Below are 22,673 nucleotides of genomic sequence, written 5' to 3' on the forward strand. Positions count from 1 at the left end.
CTCGCAAATATCTAATATTGAGAAGCTGATAAAGCTTTTAGTTTCTCAGCTTTAAGTGGCAGAGATTTGTGTTTCAGTGAAACAGTCAGCTGGATGACCCCTTTGTTACTGAACACTATCTGTCAAAAAATAAAACAAAAAACAGTTGTTTAAAGTATTAAATGTTGATTAAAATAGCTATGTGACCTGTCCATGGCTTTCCACATCCAGACTCATTTCATCCTTAATGGGAATTAATAAAGGAAATGGATAAATGACTAAAAATAGAACGTTGTGGAAACATGTCCTGGTTTACTTTATGCACCAACGTGATAACAGATCCCATATATAAAACATTAAACAAGTGGTCTGTCTAAACTTCAGTGGTATTTCAATTAAGAGTTGTGTATCATCAGTGTTTCATCACAGACAGATAAGATAGTTGTTTTACCAGTTGGGACAGAGAAATACAAAAACGTAGTTAATGAAAAGAAGAAAAAACACCTCTGGGGACTTGTGAAATTCTTGTTATCATCTACGATAAAGCTTCTTTTGAATAAACAAATCAATCTTGTAATTAATATTTACAAGAGATATGTTTAATTTTGTTTATGTCCACAGTGCATGCATAGATTAAACATGGGGAATGAAAATATAGTCTTCAGAAGCCTGTAAAAATAATAATAATGTTTTTATTAATTATATTAAATGAATAACAAAAACGTTATTATTATGAAGAAGGAGTTCCAGCGTGTTTTATGACGACACTCGTTATCAAAGCTCCCATTGGTTCATTTGTGGCCGGAAGTAGACTACGACCCACTCTTTTCTCTGTGCTCCGTGGCATTTTGCGACACAGGCAGTCTGCCGCTGCAGGTTTTATACTAAACCCACGGCTGTAAGTACAGGCAGGGATGGACAAAGACGAGATTAGGTGAGTAGTTAGTTTTATGCTACTATAACTTCCAAGCAGGATATCTAACGGTTATAAAATAACGTGAAAGCGTAGTGAAGCGCTCAACCTCGCTAAGCTAGCCGCAGAACATGGGTAATATCCGGTTTGAATTTTGAAAGTAAGTGTCACAATTTCCACAGGTAAATGTTGCTGTAATTTGGACAGATGTTAAACTATGGGGCAGTGTGCTGAGTAGCAACAACAAAACCTAAAACACAGCACATTTGTTGTCATCACCAAAGTATGTACATGATACAGTTTGAATCCCAAAGTTTAATTAAAAGTCAGTGTAAAGCTGTAGAGGGTTTTTTTTCAAATTAAAACACAATAAAATAATCAGATACGTTGAGAGATGTTATGCAGAGTGTCATGTCATGTAATTGTGAATACAACTTTCTTTTATCTGCCTAAGTAGTAACAATTAAGTAAATTCCCTGGAACTCATGAGTCCATGTTGATGTATGAATGAAGAAAGATAAAGCTAAGACATGTTTAGGATATTGTTTATTATGCTGAGTAAGCAGCAGATCCTGCTTGGCTTACAGACTGCAGAATTTAATATGTCCCTTACATTACAAAGCAGACATCCTCCCAGGTAGTTCAGTGTGAACAAATAATCCCACGGGTTAATTGAACACTACTGAACTTTACACTCTGTAAGCTGAATATCTGTCTCTGTTTGCGTGACCATATTTGTACAAACGTACTCATGTTGCAGAGTGTGAGTTCCTTTTGGAAGTGTGAAAGGGTTCTGTTAACATCTGCTTAAAAATTGTACAACAAGCTGTTGTCAGTAACGTTGATACAGTTTCTTCTCTTTTTATGACAAGTTAAAACCTTGAGACTTAATCAGCAGAATGGCCCTTTGTTAAATATTTTTATGTCATAGTTATGATCTCCAAAATGTGTAGTCAATGTCTAGTAAAAAAAGTCATTTTTTATTAAGTATTTACATTAGCTTTTTGGCAAATTAACATTAAACTGCTGGGTTTCTGTATAGATCAGTGGTTTCCAGTTCTGGCTCTTTGGACTCGTCAGGAGCCGTGCTGGTTTTCATTATAGCTGTCTTGAAACTGATTTACACCTGTGGGGCCAGGTGAAGACTATGAATGTCAAGGTAGAAAAACAGCGTTACTTTGTGTGCTGAGAGCAGGCGCTGTAGCTTTCACTGTGTGACCTTCAAGAAACAATTGTGTGTGGTATGTAGTAGTTAGGAGGAGGTGCGAAAGCTCCACTGATATCAGACTGAAGAAGCCAATCAGAACAGAGATATAGGAATGACTTAAGAGTGGCTGGCCTTGTATGACGCCACAGGGTGATCAGGAAAACAACCTTGAATACGGTTGTGGTTTAAACTATTTTGTCATCTTGTTGTATCCTTTCATTCCTCAATGTAAGTGTTCTGGAGAGTGCTTTTATTTTGAAAAGAGAGCAGTTAAAGCGGAAGTCAGCCTTTAGTAACTTGCTGTGGATCTCACTCACCAGATTTCCACTGTGCTGTTGTTTGGCTGAAAGCTAGCTAGCGTGTGCTAGCTCCCCAGGTGCAGCTAATTCACCGTTTTCTTCAGGTTCCAGTTAAATCTTGTATGTGTGAAATATTTGTAGAAGTTGGATACACATTACAAAACACAACATGGTACAGAAAAATATTTTATTCACTGACTGAATGAAATTGTGGCTGTCAGATCTGATTGTTAATCTCCAATGTTTTAATCTGAACCAGACTTATCAAAAAGTCTTCACAAATGGCTTCTTGTAAAGTAAAAGATTTTTGTCGTATTGTGGATTTCTGTGATTTCCCCTAGGTGATCATCGCATGGATTACACAGGATAACTGTATTAAGACACTGATAGGTTGGAGCCAAGAAATAAGACCTTTGCAGTAAAATGAAACACCCTTTCAAACATCTAAGATGATGTGAAGACGCATATTGTAAGTAATGTGATCAGAGGGGAAAGGGAATGCAGACTTGCCAGCTATAGCGTGTATGCGAGCGTGATGCCCAGGCGGGGGTTGCCGTTCCAGGGCCGGGTCCGCTGGCTCTTCCTGGGCCTCTTCCTGTTGCTGGTGCTGCTGCTCTTCGCATACCTGCTGGAGTGCACCCCTCCAGCAGACGCCAGCCTGGTCCTGCCCGGCCTAGCAGGGGAGGCCTACGGGAAGGAGTACTACCAGGCCCTGCTGCAGGAACAGGAGGAGCGCCACCTAAACCGTGCTGCCAGTCTAAAGCGCCAGATTGCCCAGCTCAAGCAGGAGCTGCAGGAAATGAGTGAGAAGCTGAAGCTTCTGCAAGACAAGAAGGAGCTCCCCGGGGTGCAGGGCCTGGCTGAGACTAAAGACCAAGAGCCGGGAGATCTGCTGGAGTACCTGCACTCTCAGATCGACAAGGCTGAGGTCAACACAGGGGCCCGCCTCCCCAGTGAGTATGCCCTGGTGCCCTTTGAGAGTTTCACTTCTTCCAAGGTGTACCAGCTGGAGATGGGGCTGACGCGGCACCCAGAAGAGAAACCTGTGCGCAAAGACCGCAGGGACGAGCTGGTGGAGGTCATCGAGGCTGCTCTGGACATCATCAACAACCCCGATGAGGAGGATGGCGTGGAGGAAGACATGCCGATGCAGAGACAAACCTACACCGAGGGTCACTTTACTGAAGGTAAGAGCTACACTACCTAACTGCAAACTAATGAATGATATCTGTAACTGAAAAGGTTTTTCAGTGTAGCATTGTTTTTCATATCCTATCCTTTATTTCGCAGGACTGTACAGGACAGAGCGAGACAAAGGGACACTCTACGAGCTCTTCTTTGCCAAAGAGGATTCCAGTAGCTTCCGCCACGTCACACTCTTCAGGCCTTTTGGCCCCTTAATGAAAGTCAGGAGCACATCTGTAGAAACATCAGCACTGATAATTAACATCATTGTGCCGCTGGCGGGCAGAGTAGAAACTTTCTCACAGTTCTTACACAACTTCAGGTGAGAATGAACAAGGAACTGTCCCTGCTGGACATGACCCAGCATGTTCAGTGAAATGTTTGGTCAGTAGACACGTTGGCCGGGTTTTTGTCACTGTTGGGTTATTGTTCTTGTAATTAATTTGAGTTAATTATTATATATGTTTTTTAGGGAGGTGTGCATACAGCAGGACAGGCGAGTACATCTCACAGTGGTTTATTTTGGGCACGAAGGCTTACAGGAGGTGAAGTCATCTTTGGAACAGATGTCAAGGTTTGTCCTTTCCCAGAGGAAGAGCTTTTCATATGCTCATGCAAGATGTGTGGCTAACGTGTCATGGGAATTTAAATACTGCATTTGTTGTTGTTTATTTTTTTTTTCAGAGAGGAGAGTTTCTCCAATTACACTCTGATCCCAGTGGATGAGGAGTTTTCACGAGGTCGGGGTCTGGATATCGGAGCCCACGCCTGGAAGAAAGGCGACGTCTTAATGTTTTTTTGTGACGTTGACATCCATTTTACACTCGAGTTCCTTAACACCTGTCGCCTACACACTGCTCCAAGTAAGTTTTTACATGTTATTGCTCAGAGTCACTGTATTATTAGTCTTAGAACTTTTTTAGAGATTGACTGTCACTAAATATACTAAGCTGTACTTGATTCTTTGTTTTGTAGATAAGAAAGTCTTCTATCCAGTGGTGTTCAGTCTTTACAATCCTGCCATAGTCTATGGAAATTTGGAGCTGGCTCCAGCCACTGAACTCCAACTAGTAAGGACTAGAAGTTCACATTTATGATTTAAATATGTGTTCCACTCCAGACCAACAAACACTATAGAATAATGATTTGCGTCTGTTAGGTATTTTCCACAAAAACTACCTAGTTTAAAAACTCTTAAAACTACATCTTTTCTCAAAATGAAACATCTAGAATCTGTGAATATGCAAATATTCAAAAGTATTAACTACTGGATGCATGATGTCTCCTATTGAAAAGTCCACTCTCAGTGTATGTGCGCAGGAAGTTGCATATTGGACCATGATTGGCTTCCAAACTAGTTGTGATTTCACAAAATCTTTCTCTACATCAGCAGAAAATTGATTTCTAGTATCAATCTATGCACAAACATTACGCTGCACGGTGAAGCTCAAACATCTAAGTGAAGTTACAAAAAGCAAAACACATTCTGAGTGGAAAGGGGACTTTCATCTAAATTTAATTTCGATTCAACCCAAATGTGTGGTGTTTCCTTGTTTATTGCAATTTTAAAAAATGTCCTTTCAAATAGATTCACAAAAAAGATGCTGGATTCTGGAGAGATTTTGGCTTTGGAATGACGTGTCAGTATCGCTCAGATTTCCTAAATATTGGTAAGCACTGATCACACGTGATTAATATTTAATATATTCATAAACTGATCACATTGACTAACAACTTACAAATTGATTTTATTCATCCAGGTGGCTTCGATCTTGAAGTCAAAGGCTGGGGTGTGGAAGATGTCCACTTGTACAGGAAGTATCTTCGGAGCGACCTGATAGTGATTCGGACGCCAGTGTCCGGCCTTTTCCACATGTGGCACGAGAAGCAGTGTGCGGACGAGCTGACCCCGGAGCAGTACCGCATGTGCATCCAGTCCAAGGCCATGAACGAGGCGTCCCACTCTCACCTGGGCATGTTGGTTTTCCGTGAGGAAATCGAGGCTCACCTACGCAAGCAGGCCTTCAAGACTCAGAGCAAAACAGAGGACTGAGTAAGCCTCTACGTACCAAACGCCATTCCAACGTTAAGACTGCGAGTTGCTGACTCAATTAACGCACTACAGCAAAGACATGTTTACATGGATCCTTCTGCATTTCACCGCACAGCTGTAGACTAATGAATGTACAAAAACGAGCATCAGTCAGTGTGAAACATGGTACAACTTTTACTGAAGAGCTACAGCAGATTTAAACAAATAAATATACACAAGTAATACATCTTTTGGATTTAGGTTGACATTGCATTTTACGTACTGAAGCACCTGACTTGCAACCAGTTTCTTCACTATTGTCACCCTCTGTGCAGCTAGACTACCTTTCCCTGCTGAGTTTGACCTCAGCCAGTAGACTTCAGCTCTTTCAGATGATTTCTGCATTCCAAAAAGGTATCCAACAAGATCAAATACAACAGCTGCCAATGTTTAGAGTGGCTTTTTAATAGACAAAAAATCAGTTACAAAAGTGTGAAGTCAAGCTGTGGAACTACTTATTTACAGTTGACAAAAGGAAAAATAAGCATTTGCACTTTCTTATAGTGGAAGTTGAAAAAAATGCAAGTTGACCCCATAAGAACCAGAACGTTTCTGTAGATTCTCAGCTGTCTGCAAGTTGAAGATCAAGGTAATTTACAGTCTTTCCCAGAATATTGGCATTTGTGTATGGAGCCATACTGTTCTGTTAGTATTATATTTATACGTTGTTTCAGACTGGCAGTGTTTTTAAAAAAAAGGGACCTTTGTGTGTTTTGTGACAATGAGTCACTGTTCTTTCTTTGCTTTGACGACAGCTTCCAAGTGATCAGTTCAACAGAGAAGCATGTTGATTAAATAGTTAAGAGCCATGAGCAAAGATGTGCTTATAGCATGCAGCGCTATGATATCAGGTCTATATGGACCAGTATTATTTGTATAAATAAATTTCATTTATGCCTGGTGAGAATCACTCACAGCACTATGATTCCTAATACTGGACTGCGATTGAATGTTACAGCCACTGTTGTAAATACTTTTCTAATATTTCTGTTTGGTACATGTGAGTTGAATACGTTTGTCGTACGTGCCTACAGGCTTAAAGTGAAATGTTGGAGATTGTTTTGAAGGTGTTTGAAACACTGTCTACAGCTGTGGGCCTGATAATTGTATTCCATCTCATAATGAGAGCGGATATTACAGCTGAGTAGTTCAGTCGCAAAGATTAGTAGTAGTGTTACTGAGTACAGCTGTCAAAAGTCTACGTAGTGCTTTATTTTTCTCACAATTAAAGCAGGTTATTCTTGCATCTCATCCTGTACTGTAATTTTTTTTAAATCAATGTTTTTGCAAATGTTACAGCTTTTTGTAGATAGTCTCCTCGCTCTGCAGGAGAAATGTTACATGCCTTCCTCTCAGCAGTAAACAACAATTCAAACAGAAATAACCTGTGCAAGGAAACGATTTATTTTTAAATTGTGACCATGAAATAAAACATACAGAAGGCTGCATGAACTGCTTCTGTCATTTCTGCTATAAGCATTTGATTTGAGGATGCATATTTTCAGTAAACTTGACCAGTTCTATAATTTATTCTATAAAAATGTAATATCAAACTTCTCAAGTGTCTTTGAATCTACAAGCTAATTTGTTTCTTAATTTAAGACAAATGGCATAATACTGATTGTATTATTCATCTGTATACAATGAACTACATGGAAATAAAAGAGAAGAAAAAGCATAATTAAAATCCAGGAGAACTGACATGAAATAAACCAAATGGGGAAGTTTCAGACAGGCTTATTTTCATCTCCGGTACTTCATTGTATTAATGTGCTATCTGCTCTGGATGGATCGCCATGGTCCTGTAGATCTCTTTTAGAAGAAGCAGAGCTGTGTCTTCAGATTGCCTACAAAACAACAGAAGTGTTAATACAGATCTGCAGTTGAACTACAGGAAGACACTTGTTTTCACTTCTATTTAGCGGATTCAGTTTCAGGGTCCTAAAGACATTAGTTTACTATAAGATCAACAGATTTGACAACCATTACATTTTCGGCTGAATGAAAGGAATTTCTATGTACCAGTAGCAGAGATGACTTTGGAGAGCAAACAGGTACTCGTTGAAACTCTCGATGGGCTTCTCCTGCAGGACGTAGTCAATGCGATTCCCCCCATTCAACATCCCCATCTTCACCTGAGGCTCTTCTTCTCTTTGTGGTTCAGGGCTCTCTGGGATCTTTTGCTCTGTGAGGAACCAGAAGGGAGTTATACATGTCACGCAATACAAAAATATCTTGGTTAAAGAGTCACAAATCAGAGAAAACTCACCCTCCTGTGCTTGCTTTTCCTGCTCTTCGATCTGATTGGCTACGATGGCCAGCTCAGCCTGAAGCTGGGCAGACGCGGTGTGAGCGCGAGCAAAATCGTTGAGGGTCTGCCAGGCGCTCCTAAGGGAACTGATAAAACCATGCTTCAGGTCAGAGCCCATCCTGGAGAGACTCTCCTTCAGCTCTGAAACACAAACAGATCCATCACTAAATCCATCTGCATGAAAAAGACTGTCAAGTGATTAATGAAGTTTTTTATCTATGCAGAGACAAAAAAATGACAAATCTAATTATTTTACTACACCAACTACTAGACATCAATGTGTCTGAAAAATTAACCAACAAAAAACCAACTGTCCTCTCCTTAATGTTAAAATTTTAATCTAAAGAACATCCAACCAGAGAAACTTGCAAAAGCAAGACAAATCACTGTTTGTCTGTTTTGCCAATTAATTACACCACAGCAATTTCAATCTAAGAATACAGCCTTTGTGCTTTACCACCACACAAATTAGGGCACCCCACCCTCAAGGGGCAGAGTGGTCTGAGCTGAGGACACAACATGCAGTAAGCACTCCGTTTAGGCTCTTACGAAGACATGGAACTGTGTCAGCGTTTAGCGTCACCTTTGATTTACTTGCAGCTTTATCAAATATGTTATGAAAATGAGTGATGAGCAACGGTGGTGTAGTTATCTGGGGGCGTTACAAGCAAGACTGTCGTACCGAGATGAAGCCTCTTCCTCCCTTTGTGATGTGGGATCAAAACAGGCTTCAAGTCCAACTCTGGTATTATCATGGGCTCAATCCTGTATGCCACTGGGTCCAACTGAAAGAAAAGGAGTCATTCATGAAGCCACCAGATAGTAATGAGTTACTCAGCTTCACTGCTTTCATAACATTGTGATTATACTTTTAGCTACAAAGTTGCATTTTCATACATAGTAACTATTGTGTGGGCAAGTAGGCTTCAGGGAAAATGACTACGTTTATATGATTCAATACATAACAGACTAACGTGAAAAAGACTCATTTTAAGAATTGAGACTGATTGTGACTGAATCAAATGACTTTGCATACAACAATATATGTACAGACTTGCAAACAAAAACTAAACAACTTTTGAGCGTATGTAGCTTAATTATAGGGGTGGGAATCACCAGAGGCCCCACAATACGATATTATCATGATATTTACGTTGCTATTTGATTTTATTGCGATTTTAAATATATTAAGATATATTGCAATTTATTACCTTTTTCCAACTTCCAATTAGGTCCCTAAAGTCAAACTTTGTCAACATCTGTTTATCTAAAAAGATAACATTTCTCTGTTTGTTCATATCACTTTTTCAGTCCTCTATATGGTCCTGTTAAGTTGACTAAAAAAGCAATAGATTTTATTATTCTAGTACCAAAAAGTTAAAACTCCCATCTGCAATTTATATAATAAAATATCGATACTTGGCATCCGTGTATTGATACAGTATTGCCATGGCAAATATCACGATACTATGCTGTATCGATTTCCCCCCCCCACCCCTACTTAATTAGCAGGGGTTGGAAGAGCTGCATACCGGATGGTAAATATTGAAGAATCTTTTGCACGTGGGCAGCTGGTACGTCTCTTCAATCTTTTCCAGTCCTCGCACTGTCAGGAACATTCCGATTGGAGAACCCAAGGCGAAGAAATTCACTGGCTCAAAGTCCAGCGCGTGGTAGACCACTGACACCTGCAGAACAAAACATGATGATAAAGTTATTATTAAATTTCAAGTCAAACTCAGCTTTAACATTATCCCGCAGTTCCAGTTACCTGTCCAGTGCCAACTTCAAAGTAATTGTAGTCTACGTGGATGGAGGAGATAGTGTTGCCCGCTGGAAGCTTCTTCACAGTGAGATCAGGAAGAGCTTCAGCTGCTGCTGGTGGTGGTGGAGGCGCAACAACCTGACTGACCTCTGCTTTATTCTCCTGCGCTGCCTGACGTGCAGCCTGCGTACAGGAAACCAAGACAGAGACACAAAGACTGTGTTGGTCATCACCATCACAACACACTCACAGGTACTCAAGAGACAAACATACCTGCTTGCTCACTCTTTCTTTGACAAACTTGGCGATCTTCTTCCTGGGACCCAGTGGGATTCCCATCTCTTTCAGATCCTCAATTGTGCACATCAGCTGAAATAAGATGAGAAAGGGACAAAGTGAAACAGCCACCGCTATCTTATAAAAATCATATGTGAAGATTAACATCAAAACTCGAGCTGTTATCAAATTCCTTCCCACATTTTCAGTTTTTGTAGACCACAAAACTTTAGGTGACCTTTGACTTTTGAACAAGCAAAGGAAACTTTTGTTCTTACGAAGGATTCTACGTCAATCCTCTCCTCATCAAAGGTACTCTTGTACTCAGACAAGCCCAGATGTTCCAGCATAGCAGACAGATCCTCAAACTCTTCCCCGTCTTCTTTGGGCTCCTCTTCCACAGCTGGAGGGGTGACGGCATTATTTCCCTGTGTAAAGGGGGCTGTCACCTGATATGAGATGCAGAATTTACAATTATGTATTGCAACATTATTTTGAAATGATCCATGTGCACATAAGTATGCCAAAGAACTGAAAACCTTTATTATTATATCACACTGAGTGGGGCAACAAATATGCCATGTTTTAATAGAAAAATCTGATGTTTTTCAACTGATCTGAAGCATATTAGATGACTTGTTACTGCATATGTTCAATCAATTAAATTAACTGGTGTATGACCTGTTTGGTGTCTCCATTAGAGGAGGGTATGATTGGCATGAGCGGTGCAGCAGAGTCATTCTTCTGATTGGACAAGAGGTCAAAGAGAATCAGTGAACCTGCAAGAACAAAAGTCAGAACAATCCATTATTGGTGGAAAAACAAGACAAACACAAAGCCAGCGGTGTAGAAGCTAATCAACAGGTTTATTACCCAAGCTGTGTCCGGCTACGGATATGCCGCCTCTGTAGTCTGGATTCCTCTTCATGAACAGGGCGTAAAGTCTGTTAATCTCTTGGGCAACTGTGTCCATGATGGTCTGGCAGTAAGTGGGACTGTTGTAGAAAAGGACATCTAACAAAGTCTCATTTGTAAAGTGACGTAAACGTCCAGTACTGGGCAAGGTAATCTTCTTTATCCTCCTACAAAAGAGAAATAAGTCTATAATTAATTAAGTACATTAAAATGATAAGTCGGTGATAGTCCCCCCCATATTCCTGCTTTATTTGAGATAGATAATAGAGAGAGACATGCAGCAAATGGCCCGGGCCGGACTTGAACCTGGGCTGCTGCAGAACCAGCTTTGATAAGTGGCGCTCGCTCTAACAGGTGAGCTGCAGGGGGGCCCTATTCTATATTTATCTTATTGTTAAAATACAAGACCAAAACAACAATGGATTTGTCTGCCAAAGCCTGGTATATCTTATTAAAAACTCATCAGTGACCCACATTGTTGCACCGGGTGACATGTTTCTTCATTACCATGATGCATGCAGCAGTCAAACCACAAACACAACAACCTGCTGCTGGGAACAGTCACTAAGGCACCAAATAAGTATTAATCCACAGCTGAAAATAGTCCCCAGCAAATGTAAATGTTCTCTTGTTTAAGTATAATCAACAAAAAAAAAAACTACAGTACCCAGTTGTTTTAGGAAAGCCTTTTTCTAAAACGGAAATGTTATATTTGTAAATAAAGGTTTACATGTTTAATAGCAATAACTTATGACTAACTAATAATAACACTCATATCGGAGTGCTACAGACAGGGTACGGAAGTCAGAAAGTATTGAGACGGGAAAAAATGCATTGCTGGTTTTGGTCTTTGCATAGGGTATGTAAGTGCAGTCTTTCCATAAAATGACTTTCTTCTGCATAGTGAATGGATAACTGACTTTGGATGCTTGGATCTAATGGATCCACTGACATTTCCACATCCAATACTTCAGTGATTGTGACGGATTTCCATTACATCCAAACATCAGCTGATAACAACTAAAGGTGTCATAAGACTTTTGTGTCTGCATTGATTATAACCAAAAACTTCCACCGTCAGCGTAAACCTGCCTCTCCTCACCTGTCCACCCCTGTGGCATCTCCATGTAGAGCTGTGTGCCACTGGACAGGAAGGAACTCCACCCTGCTGATGGCGTGCTCATCCAGCGATTTCTTAAAGTGACTGTGCAGCAGCTTGAGTGACACACTTCGGAAGTCGTCCACTGAAAGCACAAGGGTTTGTGAAGTTTATTTAATAAATAGCGTCACCACGGAAGGCACATTACTACTGGCCAACAACATGATTGAATGGTACTCACCACACTCGACCATGCTCCTAAACCTGAGGTCACACACAGGACCGATTCCATGAACCATGAACACAAGATGATCCACCTTGGGGAGCTCCCCTGGAAAAGTTGCAGAGGATGGAAATGTTGAAATTCACTTTACTCACTGACATACACAGTCAATTATTGCCCTGTTTACATTTTAACATGCAAGCCGCAATACATTTACAACCAAATGATAAAATAAATCTCACAGTTAATTTCCCCTAATATATCTGTGTGTGTATATATAGTCTTCTGAAATACCAATCTTGCTTTATAGCGTCCTGACATTTGTTAGTGTCCTAAAAATACTATCTGAGCTTTCTGGTTGGATCAATAAGCTTAAAGTTTATTTCAGGGGGTGTAAATGACATAGTACAAGCTGAATTTTATGGGTTTAGTAAGTGCCTACGGTTGGATTAAATGAACTTGGGTATAGAGGAACTTGACTACCATCAGGCACTTCATCATGGTCATCATCAGTTCCTCTCTTCACCACTCTGGGCCTGGTCTGCCCATCCTGAGTTGTGCCCCACTCATCTGGTATGGAGGAGGGCTGAAATTGCACAATCACCTACGGATGCAAACAGAACTCATTAAATCAAGCTAATAGGCTTAACCATCACAAGACCACCACTTAACACTAATCACACAAGGGTTTACCTTTGGATTGTGCATGACAATGGTCTCTCCTGATGGGAACTCCAGTCTACGGTGCCACTGGTTGGTAGACACAGCTTTCTTATATTCTGCCTGAAGTTAAAGACACAAGTATGTACAGTGATTTACAATACAAACATTGTAAATTAAAGTTGCAGAACTGGATAAAATAATAAAATATGCCCTACATTTTAAAAACATCCGTTTCTGGTGAAATTAAGTCGTGAGACAAACCTCCAGCTTGTCACTAAACTCCTCGGAGTAAGGAATAAAGCGACTATCCGTATCCCCTTTGTAGAACCAAGAGCAGCGGCGGACCTCTGTAGGCTCCTCCTCCCAGTACACTGAAGTCCGGATGCGATCATAGAGCTGTACGTCGTAACGCCCTCCATCTGTACGTACGATCACATTTTCTGGGTCTGGCTGAACTGGAAGAACAAAAAGCCCGCAAAAACATTAGAGCAGATCAAAGGTTCACTGCGCTGTGAGAGCACCAACACTGCCAGGGTAAGATGTTTGGATTTCTTTGTCATACCTGAGTTATATGTCTCCTCTAGCTGAAGGGAGTCAATGATGCTGAAAGGAAGCCAGACGCTCTTTGATTCCACTTGCTTGCAGTAGAACCAGTGATGCTGAACAGGCTCATAGACATTGTAGTTGTATGGCATCATGGGACCAGCAGGAACTAACGCTCCAGCAGTGGTGGCTGAAGGTGGAGGCGCCTGGATCTGTGTGGGAGGAGGCTGAAGAGAGAAGTAAAAAAATCAGATTATAAATTCATTTTCATTATTGATGATTGCAATTGAGGTATGTAGCAAACACACAAATCCGACACCATCACTGATTAGCTTATGTCTACCTTTGTGAATGTGGGTCCTGACAGCGGGAATGTCTGTGGCGGTGAGCTGAGAGAGTATGGATTCTGCTGAGATGTGTGTGTTGGTGGCAGGATCTCCGGAGCTGGAATATAAGGACTGGCTCTGCTGCTGGTGGGGGTGTGTCGGTAAGGATTATGACTCTGTGGCTGCATCTGAGGAGGTGGTGGAGTCATTGTGGTGGGGGGAGGAGTGTGACGCCCCATAGGGCTCTGGTAAACTGCACTGCCAAACGCTAGAGGAGCAGGGTTCATTTGTGAGCCTGGAGGTGGTGGTGGAGCCACGTGGACACTGCTGGGAACCGAAACCGGGCCTGTTGTTGTGGGGGCTGCGGACAGGGCTGGGGGAGGGCATGGCGACTGGCCGATAGACGCGAACGGGTCACTGCTGGTTACGGGGCTGGAGAAGTAGTTGAATGTAGAGGGGGCTGGTCCGTTCCCGGAGGTTTGACCGAGAAAGCTGTCTTCTTCTCCAACATCAGTGGAATCATCTAATAAATCAAAACAGAGTAAAACATAAGCGATTACATTCATTTGTGACTCTGCAAGGGACATCCAAAAAATCTGACTCATTTCCACACAACAGGGGACGTGGGCATGCATGGTATTTATAATAGTTGGGTTTTGTGTATAAAATGCCAGAAAACATAGAAAAATGCCCATCAGCGCCCACTGTGGACATCTTAAAATGGCTTGTTTTGTCCGACCAAAAGATATTCAATTAAAATGAAATGAAAACCGAGAAAAACAACAAATCCTCACACTTCTGTCAAATAATTGAGTAATCACCCAGTCATATCAGCTCTATATAATAGTATATGAGTGCTCATCACAAGAGAGACCTGAGATTCAGGATGTAGTCAAAGTGAAAATACAGGCCGAGCTCCCAGATATAACTGATTTTACCAGGAAAGGGGGCTTTAATCTGTCAGTTAGTTTAAGGATAGGGCCAATGTAAAGGCTTTACACAAAATGTTTTGCTAATAACTAACTAAGATTCTCCCATTTAGCTGTACATCCTCTTCATGTAATGAAACATCAGACAAGGGACAGTCTGACTAAAACACATCACTGCCAATTAGGCTAACCTGTCTATCAAACGACTGTCAGCTCAGACACACAGTTTCTTTCTGTTTTACCGACTTTTACACAAATAACAGCTGACCATGTAGCACAGGAACCAGGAACCCACTTAGCTAGCTAGCTAGCTAGCTTAGCCTGCTAAGGACACCACTAATGTTCAGACATTTCCTCAGTCGGCATTTAATCTCACCTCCTGACAACACCGCCGGACCAGAGGCCTGACTCACTGGCATGAAAGGCAAAGTGAAATTAAACTCCGGGGCGGCGCTGAATAGCAAATTCGCACTGGTGTTAGAAGCATTATTATTTCTTCTATCTGCCATTTTCCCCTACTATTACACGTAGCCACTACCGGAGCAGGCAGGCAGGCAGTACACGCTCAGTTCTCCAAACAGCCTTGTCTCCGCCCTCGCAGTTTTGAATGATCTCTACAACATCACGTAGCTCATCGGACGGCACGACAACGGCACACATTGTTTATAGATCTACTAAAGCCACGCAGGTCATTTGGCCGCAGTTCGTTTGTTGTAGGAAAAACAAACACTGCCCCTTACTACTGCCCCCTACAGGTCAAGTAGACTCCTTACACAGTGACATTTTATCCATTCAAATGAGCTTAACAACAACACACAATTTTAAATGACAGGTAAGTTATATAAATAATACATACATTTTCTCGATACTAGACCAGAAACCTCAAACCAAAACTCCCAGCCCGGTGGAGTACAGAAAAAAAAAATCAGCCAGTGATATCTCCGTGCTCCGGTTCGTCTCTGTGTGCAAAACAAACGAGTTACGCCCGTCTGCTGGTGACGCAATTTTCCCGCCCTCACTTCTGTAATCCGGTGTGGGCGAAAGTTAACAAAATAGCGTTTTCACAGCGGTTTTATTGTCATATATTTTATATTCTTCGGGCGTTTGTCAGTCGCCAATGATGCCTTCCACACATGACTGGATTAACAACCCTCTCGGCGTTGTTGAGGGGATGTTTGGTAAGAGGAACACCGGAACTTCACTCCATGACGGCTAACGTTAACGCATGAACTTAAAGAAAGCTAGTTAGCTGTATGGCTACGTACCATGCTAACTATCATGCTGACCACATGTAGCTGGGCTTCTCAGCAGATAGCTTACAAAAGTTTCTGCGGGTTGCAGAGCAGCTTCACGCTTACTTACATTTATAATCAAGTGGCCGGTGTGCAGTTTAATCTGAAGTCCTGTGTGTACAATGCAAACTGAAAATGGAGCATTCACGGGTCATAAAAGTGCCTTAAAGTAGTCTAAAATCGACTGACATTCGTTGAATGTACTAAACTGTTTTGAATATAGATACATGTAAACTTTATGTCCTAAACAGCTTCAGAGGTTGTGAAATATTATATATTTTTTGTCAAGATATAAATGATTTTTAGTTAATTTCCTTTAATTTACCATTGAAACGAGCTGGTAACATGATACTGATCATTATTTTACAAACGCATAAGCAGTAATTTACCTGATGATTCACATAAAGTCAAATAATATTTTATGAATAAATTGGACAATGATGATATGTATTAGTCAGTTGCAGGGTCAAAAGTAATAATTTATTTTAACATTATAGTTTAATTCTCTTTATAAGTTGTCATTGTCATAGGAAGTAAAATCATAAAAGTGCCTAACGTTATTTTATGTACAAAAATGCAAATATTGGTAAAGTTAATTCTGTGCAGCTATTTTAATGCATCCGAATGTAAATGTTTATTTGTATTTTTTTTTTTGAAGTTCTTCACTCCACAACACACTGTTTATTGTTTATTGTTGCTAAGTTGAAACTATGTGATTTATTTATTAACAAATCAAATCACTGGTATCCTCAAAGCCAGTGTTTTCTGTTATTATACAGGCCTATTTATGTTTCTGGTACTTTAAATGACAAAAAGTAACACTATGCTCTTGTTGATATTTTAGCTGCTTCCCAGAACAATCCAAACTCTGGATGGGAGGCGAAAGTGGTTGAATTCTTTAAAGAGCAGCTGAAAGAGAACGATGCTCGTACCGGGGTAAGGCAAGTCTTGTGTCCTTTCAGCATGTAAATTCCACAGCGGTACAAAAGATGTCTGTAGACCTCAGCACATTCGCTTGTAAATGAGAAACGTCTTCATTTTGGTACAGGTCCCGTCTTTAAACGATGTCCCTCTGCACTACCTGAAGCCCAACAGCCTGGTGAAGTTTCGCTGCTTAATCCAAGACATGTTCGATCCAGAGTTCTACATGGGAGTGTATGACACTGTTGATCCATCTACAAAGGCTAAAGTAAGCACTTTCTTGTCCTCTCCTCTGTAGCTATTTGCATAAGCCCCCTCCTGTGCCCAGAGCATATTCTTTGTATTTTATATGTTAAATGTCATCATGTTATCATCTTATTTTACTGTCTGATTATTCCCAGGTGTTGCATTGTGGGAAGTACAAAGATGTGACAGAATGTGGGGTAGGCCGCCTCTGTTAAATCACTCAAGAGATCCATAAATGGCTCAATTCAGCTTCGGCTTTGCTAACACTTTTTTATCTTCAGGTGGATTTTAATTCCAGAAACACTGTGACAGCAGAGAGACAGACTTTCTACTGTGTGCCAATCCCTGGAGAGAATCCCTGGGTGAAAGAGATATCCTCACACTGTCCAGATTAAGCCAATACATACCTGATGGAAATGCTCCTCAAACAGGAGATTTTTATCACACGTTCTTTTCTGAACCCAGCTTGTGTTGCAAGTATTTTTGAATACTGCTCCCTGGTTTTCCTTAATTCTGTCGCACAGCTACGCCGGCTCTAGCCAAGCAAGAGTGGTTCCTTCCACCTCTTATGCTCCGACCAGGCAGAAACGTAGCTACGAGGAAGACGACGACATGGACACGCAGCCGCAGAAGCAGAGGGAGCCACATACTGGTATGAGCTGCTGGTTAAATGAAGATGGATTCGTGTAGCTGAATGCTAAAGCACTGTCCAGTTTGTTTTAACACAAGTCTTGTCTGGTTTCCATGAAGATATTTTGCATGAATGTAAATTTATCTCGGCAGTATTTTACTAGGGGAGAAACCTTTTCTTTATCTCATTTGCCTTTATCATTGAAATATTTGTAGTACAGGTACGATGGCAAAACATTTTAAGCTCCCCATAACATCGGATATAAAAGTCAGGTGTAATTTTGGTCAGAATCAAAGCGCAAAGTTCTTCCTAAAATTTGTAGACTTGTTGTACCACTTGACACCACAAGGTCCATTTAGTAGCTAATCTGGAGTCTTGATTCATATCTCATTATCTTCCTCTGCAGACGGGGAGTAGTAGGTGGACAGGCAGGGTGACAGAAAGTTGGTCCACTTGAGATGTTTGCCATAAATGCAGACTAACTGCTCCCCCCTCGCTGCAGGTCCTCAAAGTCCCACAGAACAACACGGCAATGGTGACTGCAAGCGGCAGGAGAAAGAAGCTCCTTCCAGCCAGACTGCATCTGCCTCCCATCTTGACCTCAACTTCCCCCTACCAGGAGAGAAAGGCCCCTCCTGCCTGGTCAAGGTGTGTCATGTCTCTTAACACTGGGTTTTGGTGCCTTTTGCTTATATCACCTCATTTTCATTGCTGTAACCTCTAGACACAGATATTGGTGGATTATTTATCTCATGTCAGATGTTTGTTCTAAGAGGTGATTCCAGAGATGATGCCACCTTAATCCGCAGACTTTCCGAGTGTAGAACAGAAGCTAAAAGATGCGTGTTGTCGGCAGGTGTACGAGGACTGGGACAGCTTCAAACTGAACGACACACTAGAGGTCTACGGCATCCTCTCTGTCAGTCCCGCTCTCAGTGCCCTGGCCGACGAGAAGTAAGACCCATCGTTTAGTTGAATTAGCCTCTTGTGGTGATCGGCGTGTTCGTTACTCATTCTTGGCATGTCCACACAGAGACGCCTCCTCATTCCTCCTGGATCCTACAGAGTGCATGGAGACAGCAGAGGAGCAGAGAGTGCACAGCCCGCCAGCCTCGCTCGTCCCTCGCCTACACATGCTTTACGCCAAGCCACTGCCCCACAACAACCCCCTGCTGCCCTTTGCCACCTTGGAGGACAACGGTGCCTGTAAGGACAAATAGTAGTGTGAATGCTGCTTGATAACCAAACTTAATTTTTCTTGTTCCTGTGTATGAATAAGTGTAATCATGAATATAGTAAAGAGAGTATAAGGCTATTGCACTACATCAGTGCTGATGTTTCCTTATCAAAACCCTGGCTGAAATGTAGCGAAATATTTTCTAAACCTGCTACAGATTACTGTCTGGGGCACAACATTATGCATAACACGATTTTTACACATTTAAATGAGCCTAGCCACAATTCATCTGATTAGCATAAAGTGCTGCTAAATAAGACCTGATGCCGGGGTTTTTTGATACCTGTTGCACATGTCACTCTTGGACCTGAAAATGTGTATTCATCCCACAAATATTAGTCAAATAGCATGGCGTCAGAAAACGGGTCAATGTTTAAATGTGTCATGAAAATTTAATGTGATAGATTTTCGGTAAAACGTTAAAACTCGACAGCAGGCCTCCATAATATATCGGTGGTGCCCTTTTGTAAGCATGCAAAAACACATTTTGACTTTTGAGCGCCTCTAAAGGAATGTAAATCCTTAAAAACACATTGAAAACAACATTAAACAAATAAGCAACATAAACTGTAGTTCCAGCTCTGTGGGGAAGCAGGAAAAAAAAGGGACCATATATTTCTAAGTTAATTTGTCTTGTAAAGCTTTCCAAGAAGAGGGATAATGCAGCAAGTGTTTTCCACTGTAAACCTTTTAAAGCAGCCATACAGATTGGTTTAACTCTTCATCCTCCTCAGTTGTATCTTCGACCCTGAGCGAGATGGCCTCCGTCAGGGCAGAGTTGCTCACATACTTCACTCACGTCCTTCTGGGAGATGCCCTGGCTGCTGAGTACCTCATTCTGCATCTTATATCTAACGTGTAGGTTAAATTTGGTCTGTAATGTCTAAGTAGGAAACCTCCTGCTTTTGTTTTGTAGATTCATGCTAGAGTCAAAGGAGCTTTTTCATTTCACAATGTGGTTGATCTTTTTGCAGGTACAGTAGACGGGATGTTCTCCCACTGGGGAAGTTCACGTTGAATCTGAGTGGCTGTCCTACTGTCGCCTCGTACACGGAACGCTTCTACCAGATTATCCAGCAGCTAGTGCCTTCTGTGAGTGAACTTTATCACTCCAAGCAACATCCAATACTGCTAGATTTATTTATGTAATTCTGGTTTAAATAAATGACACTGAACATTTTCCCCGCTCTGCAGTCGTATTATCTGGGCATGAGCCTCCAGAACATGAACCAGATGCGGTTGGTGCCCAAGAAGGACTATGTGGCCAACCGGCTAGTGAGTGGAGTCCTGCAGCTGGCCGGAAACACTTCCCTCTTCCTGGATGAAACCCAGCTGGAGCAGGGTCAGTTAGACACAACAGGTGAGGCTTCTAGAAACCACAAGGGGACGACACTGAGAGGACAGACTCTGCTTTCCCTGCAGCCTGTAGACACTGCTAGTGTGATCTGACTGAGCCAGCACTAACAAGGTTGAATCTTCCTCTGTGTGTTTGCGTTGTGCAGGTGTGAGTAACATCACGGCCCTGGGAAACCTGATCTCGTGGCAAAAGGTTGATTATGACTTTAACTACCACCAGATGGAATTCCCCTGCAATATTAACGTGCTCATCGTGTCAGAGGCCCGCTCGCTGCTGCCGGTAAGGACAAAGAGGGATGAGGCGTGCAATCACAGGACGAAAACTCACCCCTAATCACCACTGACACCCCCAACCCTCCAGCATGGCCAGGGAGGGGTTAGGTTTCGACTAGCCTCTCATGAGAGCGAGCAGTGTGACGCTGGAGCTTGTTTCCAGCCAGCGTCACGCTGTCATCGCAGCTGCTATTGGTCAGCCACAGCAAACCCTCCAGCCAGCGGCTTTAGCCCAGGTCTCACTCTGTCGCGAATAGCCCAAGGAATGTGCTGTGTGCTATTCCTGTGTGTTGTCTAATGGGTTGCCATGGTGGCAGCTGTGAGCCACGGGAACAATCCTGGGAGAGGCGTCAGGCTCTGCCATCTATTCGTGCTGCATTGAAGGGCAGCGCGCTGAAAACAACTCCCAGGGTTGATTAGAAGTCAGGAGTACACGGCTGTGTTTACATTGAACCACTATCGGCTGATGAGCAGCTGGCGGGTCACATTGATCAGATGCCTCACGGTCGGCTCACCAAGGCTTTGCTCTTTGTCTGGCATACTAGGAAGTTTTGAGAATATGCCAAACTAGGCGTGCATATAGCAGGCGGGCCTACTTTTGCATAGCAACACGTGTGTGTGTGTGTGTGTGTGTGTGTGTGTGTGTGTGTGTGTGCGTGTGTGTGTGGAACAAAACAAAAAAGTAGTTCATGTAGTAGTAATGCAGTGTTACTTCTCTTTAACTCCACAGTCAGACTGTCAGATACACCTACAGTCTCAGGTGACCCCACCCCACTTGGAGGAGTATCTGAGCGCCATTCACATGCTTCCGCAGGCTTCATCCCAGCTGAACAAGTTCAGAATCTACCTAAGCGTCGCTAGGCTGCTAGACTACAGTATCTCTGATGAAGTGACAAAGGTGAGACACGCTGTCATGTTTTCTTTAAAAAAAAAAAAATCACGTTTAGAGGTTGACGTAAAAATTATATCGGTATCTTGGAACTAGTTGCTTGCAGGTTAGTTGTTCCTTCATGTACCAGGCAGTCCTGTCTATGTCCTTTTAATGAGCAGTCTGTTATCATCTGCGTGCATTAGAAGTCATTTAACGGCTTGTCCTTTTCTGGTGTCTTCAGTCAGTTGAGGATGACTTTGTCGATATGAGGAAGGACGACCCCCAGAGCATATCTGCAGAGGACCTCCACAGGATGCTGGTTGTGGCGAGGTAGGCTGTGATAAAGTTTATATAAGCTCCTTCATTTGGCATTTCTTTCATTTTTATCTGCTCTTGAAAAGGCAAAGTGTTACATAAACACAACAATAAGTCATTATTACTAACAATGAAAATGCCAGATATGCAAAGCAACAAATGTGATTACAGTATTTGGAGTATTAATTTATTCATGCGGATATGTGTTTGAGTGGGATGTGGCTGACTGGGAATCTGTCCGCAGGTTGCTGTCTCTGAGCCTAGGACAGAGCTCTCTGTCCAGAGACAGCTGGCTGAGAGCCAAACACATCGAGATGCTGCGGAGGAGCCGGATGGAGCAGCACAAGTGTGTCAATGGCAACGAACCCTGATCACATGGAGCCAAATGAGTTGGCTTTTGTTTTTCTTTTTGATACCTAAAAAGTTTGTAATAAATCTGTTTTTCATATGCCTGAAATAGCTCATGTTGTGTTCAGCTTTTTTACCCGGCTGAGTTGCAGAGAAGATTAAGATATATTTTTACTTAACTAATGGGATTAATGGGTTGTAGTTTGTATGTACAGTAACTTGTCCGTGTTCATCATTACTCTCATGTTGCCTTAATTTCATGCCAGTGGTTGATGACCAAACTGTGTTTACAAAAAAAATCTAAATTTCTGACAAAAAATTAAATAGGGTAATGTGGAGGATTATTTCCTATGATGCATTTTCTACTTAAGACCTTACACATTTAGCGAGTTGCCAGCGTATCCTGGCATGAATACTTCCTGTTCATGGATTTGACAATAAACATCGTGCAAAACTTA

General features: G+C 41.9%; 3 protein-coding genes across 7 annotated transcripts; 2 read left to right on the forward strand and 1 right to left on the reverse strand.

The window, feature by feature from the left end:
• The first annotated feature begins 777 nt into the window (after window positions 1-777).
• On the forward strand, window positions 778-7,123 carry csgalnact2 (chondroitin sulfate N-acetylgalactosaminyltransferase 2). Of its 4 annotated transcripts, none has more exons than XM_046070758.1 (8): window positions 778-913; window positions 2,740-3,585; window positions 3,689-3,905; window positions 4,056-4,157; window positions 4,268-4,446; window positions 4,559-4,653; window positions 5,172-5,253; window positions 5,344-7,123. In XM_046070758.1, exons 2-8 carry the CDS (start codon window positions 2,934-2,936, stop codon window positions 5,634-5,636), a joined length of 1,620 nt encoding a protein of 539 aa, XP_045926714.1. In that variant the 5' UTR covers window positions 778-913; window positions 2,740-2,933; the 3' UTR covers window positions 5,637-7,123. The 4 variants fall into 4 exon arrangements, with proteins under 4 accessions (XP_045926714.1, XP_045926717.1, XP_045926715.1 ...); XM_046070761.1 differs by lacking the exon at window positions 778-913 and adding an exon at window positions 1,031-1,052; XM_046070759.1 differs by lacking the exon at window positions 778-913 and adding an exon at window positions 2,225-2,327.
• LOC123984081 (SEC23 interacting protein) lies at window positions 6,060-15,773 on the reverse strand. Of its 2 annotated transcripts, none has more exons than XM_046070752.1 (18): window positions 15,582-15,773; window positions 13,814-14,319; window positions 13,490-13,697; window positions 13,189-13,382; window positions 12,958-13,047; window positions 12,748-12,868; window positions 12,283-12,372; window positions 12,045-12,186; window positions 10,901-11,109; window positions 10,709-10,806; window positions 10,306-10,476; window positions 10,025-10,120; window positions 9,758-9,934; window positions 9,519-9,674; window positions 8,669-8,771; window positions 7,945-8,127; window positions 7,698-7,860; window positions 6,060-7,522 (listed from the first exon to the last, which is right to left on the reverse strand). In XM_046070752.1, the coding sequence occupies exons 2-18, from the start codon at window positions 14,081-14,083 to the stop codon at window positions 7,441-7,443; spliced, it is 2,553 nt and encodes an 850-aa protein (XP_045926708.1). In that variant the 5' UTR covers window positions 14,084-14,319; window positions 15,582-15,773; the 3' UTR covers window positions 6,060-7,440. The 2 variants fall into 2 exon arrangements, with proteins under 2 accessions (XP_045926708.1, XP_045926707.1); XM_046070751.1 differs by lacking the exon at window positions 15,582-15,773 and adding an exon at window positions 15,102-15,411.
• Window positions 15,716-22,673, forward strand: LOC123984082 (minichromosome maintenance complex binding protein). Its single transcript, XM_046070753.1, has 16 exons — window positions 15,716-15,903; window positions 16,862-16,953; window positions 17,066-17,206; window positions 17,340-17,381; window positions 17,466-17,555; window positions 17,707-17,836; window positions 18,318-18,463; window positions 18,672-18,769; window positions 18,849-19,021; window positions 19,787-19,910; window positions 20,027-20,144; window positions 20,247-20,412; window positions 20,555-20,688; window positions 21,412-21,579; window positions 21,794-21,882; window positions 22,112-22,673. Exons 1-16 carry the CDS (start codon window positions 15,843-15,845, stop codon window positions 22,236-22,238), a joined length of 1,899 nt encoding a protein of 632 aa, XP_045926709.1. The 5' UTR covers window positions 15,716-15,842; the 3' UTR covers window positions 22,239-22,673.

Source organism: Micropterus dolomieu, linkage group LG15, assembly GCF_021292245.1.
Source record: "Micropterus dolomieu isolate WLL.071019.BEF.003 ecotype Adirondacks linkage group LG15, ASM2129224v1, whole genome shotgun sequence".
Lineage (NCBI taxonomy): Eukaryota > Metazoa > Chordata > Actinopteri > Centrarchiformes > Centrarchidae > Micropterus > Micropterus dolomieu.

Coding starts and splice junctions, on each gene's coding strand:
- csgalnact2 (XM_046070758.1), top strand. CDS start 2,934: ATGCCCAGGCGGGGGTTGCCGTTCCAGGGCCGGGTCCGCTGGCTCTTC. Junction 3,906..4,055: donor CAGTTCTTACACAACTTCAG/GTGAGAATGAAC, acceptor TATGTTTTTTAG/GGAGGTGTGCATACAGCAGG. Junction 5,254..5,343: donor CTCAGATTTCCTAAATATTG/GTAAGCACTGAT, acceptor TTATTCATCCAG/GTGGCTTCGATCTTGAAGTC.
- LOC123984081 (XM_046070751.1), bottom strand. CDS start 15,234: ATGGCAGATAGAAGAAATAATAATGCTTCTAACACCAGTGCGAATTTG. Junction 12,869..12,957: donor TTGTCATGCACAATCCAAAG/GTAAACCCTTGT, acceptor TTGCATCCGTAG/GTGATTGTGCAATTTCAGCC. Junction 8,128..8,668: donor GAGGAAGAGGCTTCATCTCG/GTACGACAGTCT, acceptor TTTGTGTTTCAG/AGCTGAAGGAGAGTCTCTCC.
- LOC123984082 (XM_046070753.1), top strand. CDS start 15,843: ATGATGCCTTCCACACATGACTGGATTAACAACCCTCTCGGCGTTGTT. Junction 18,770..18,848: donor AGTGCCCTGGCCGACGAGAA/GTAAGACCCATC, acceptor ATGTCCACACAG/AGACGCCTCCTCATTCCTCC. Junction 21,883..22,111: donor AGGATGCTGGTTGTGGCGAG/GTAGGCTGTGAT, acceptor ATCTGTCCGCAG/GTTGCTGTCTCTGAGCCTAG.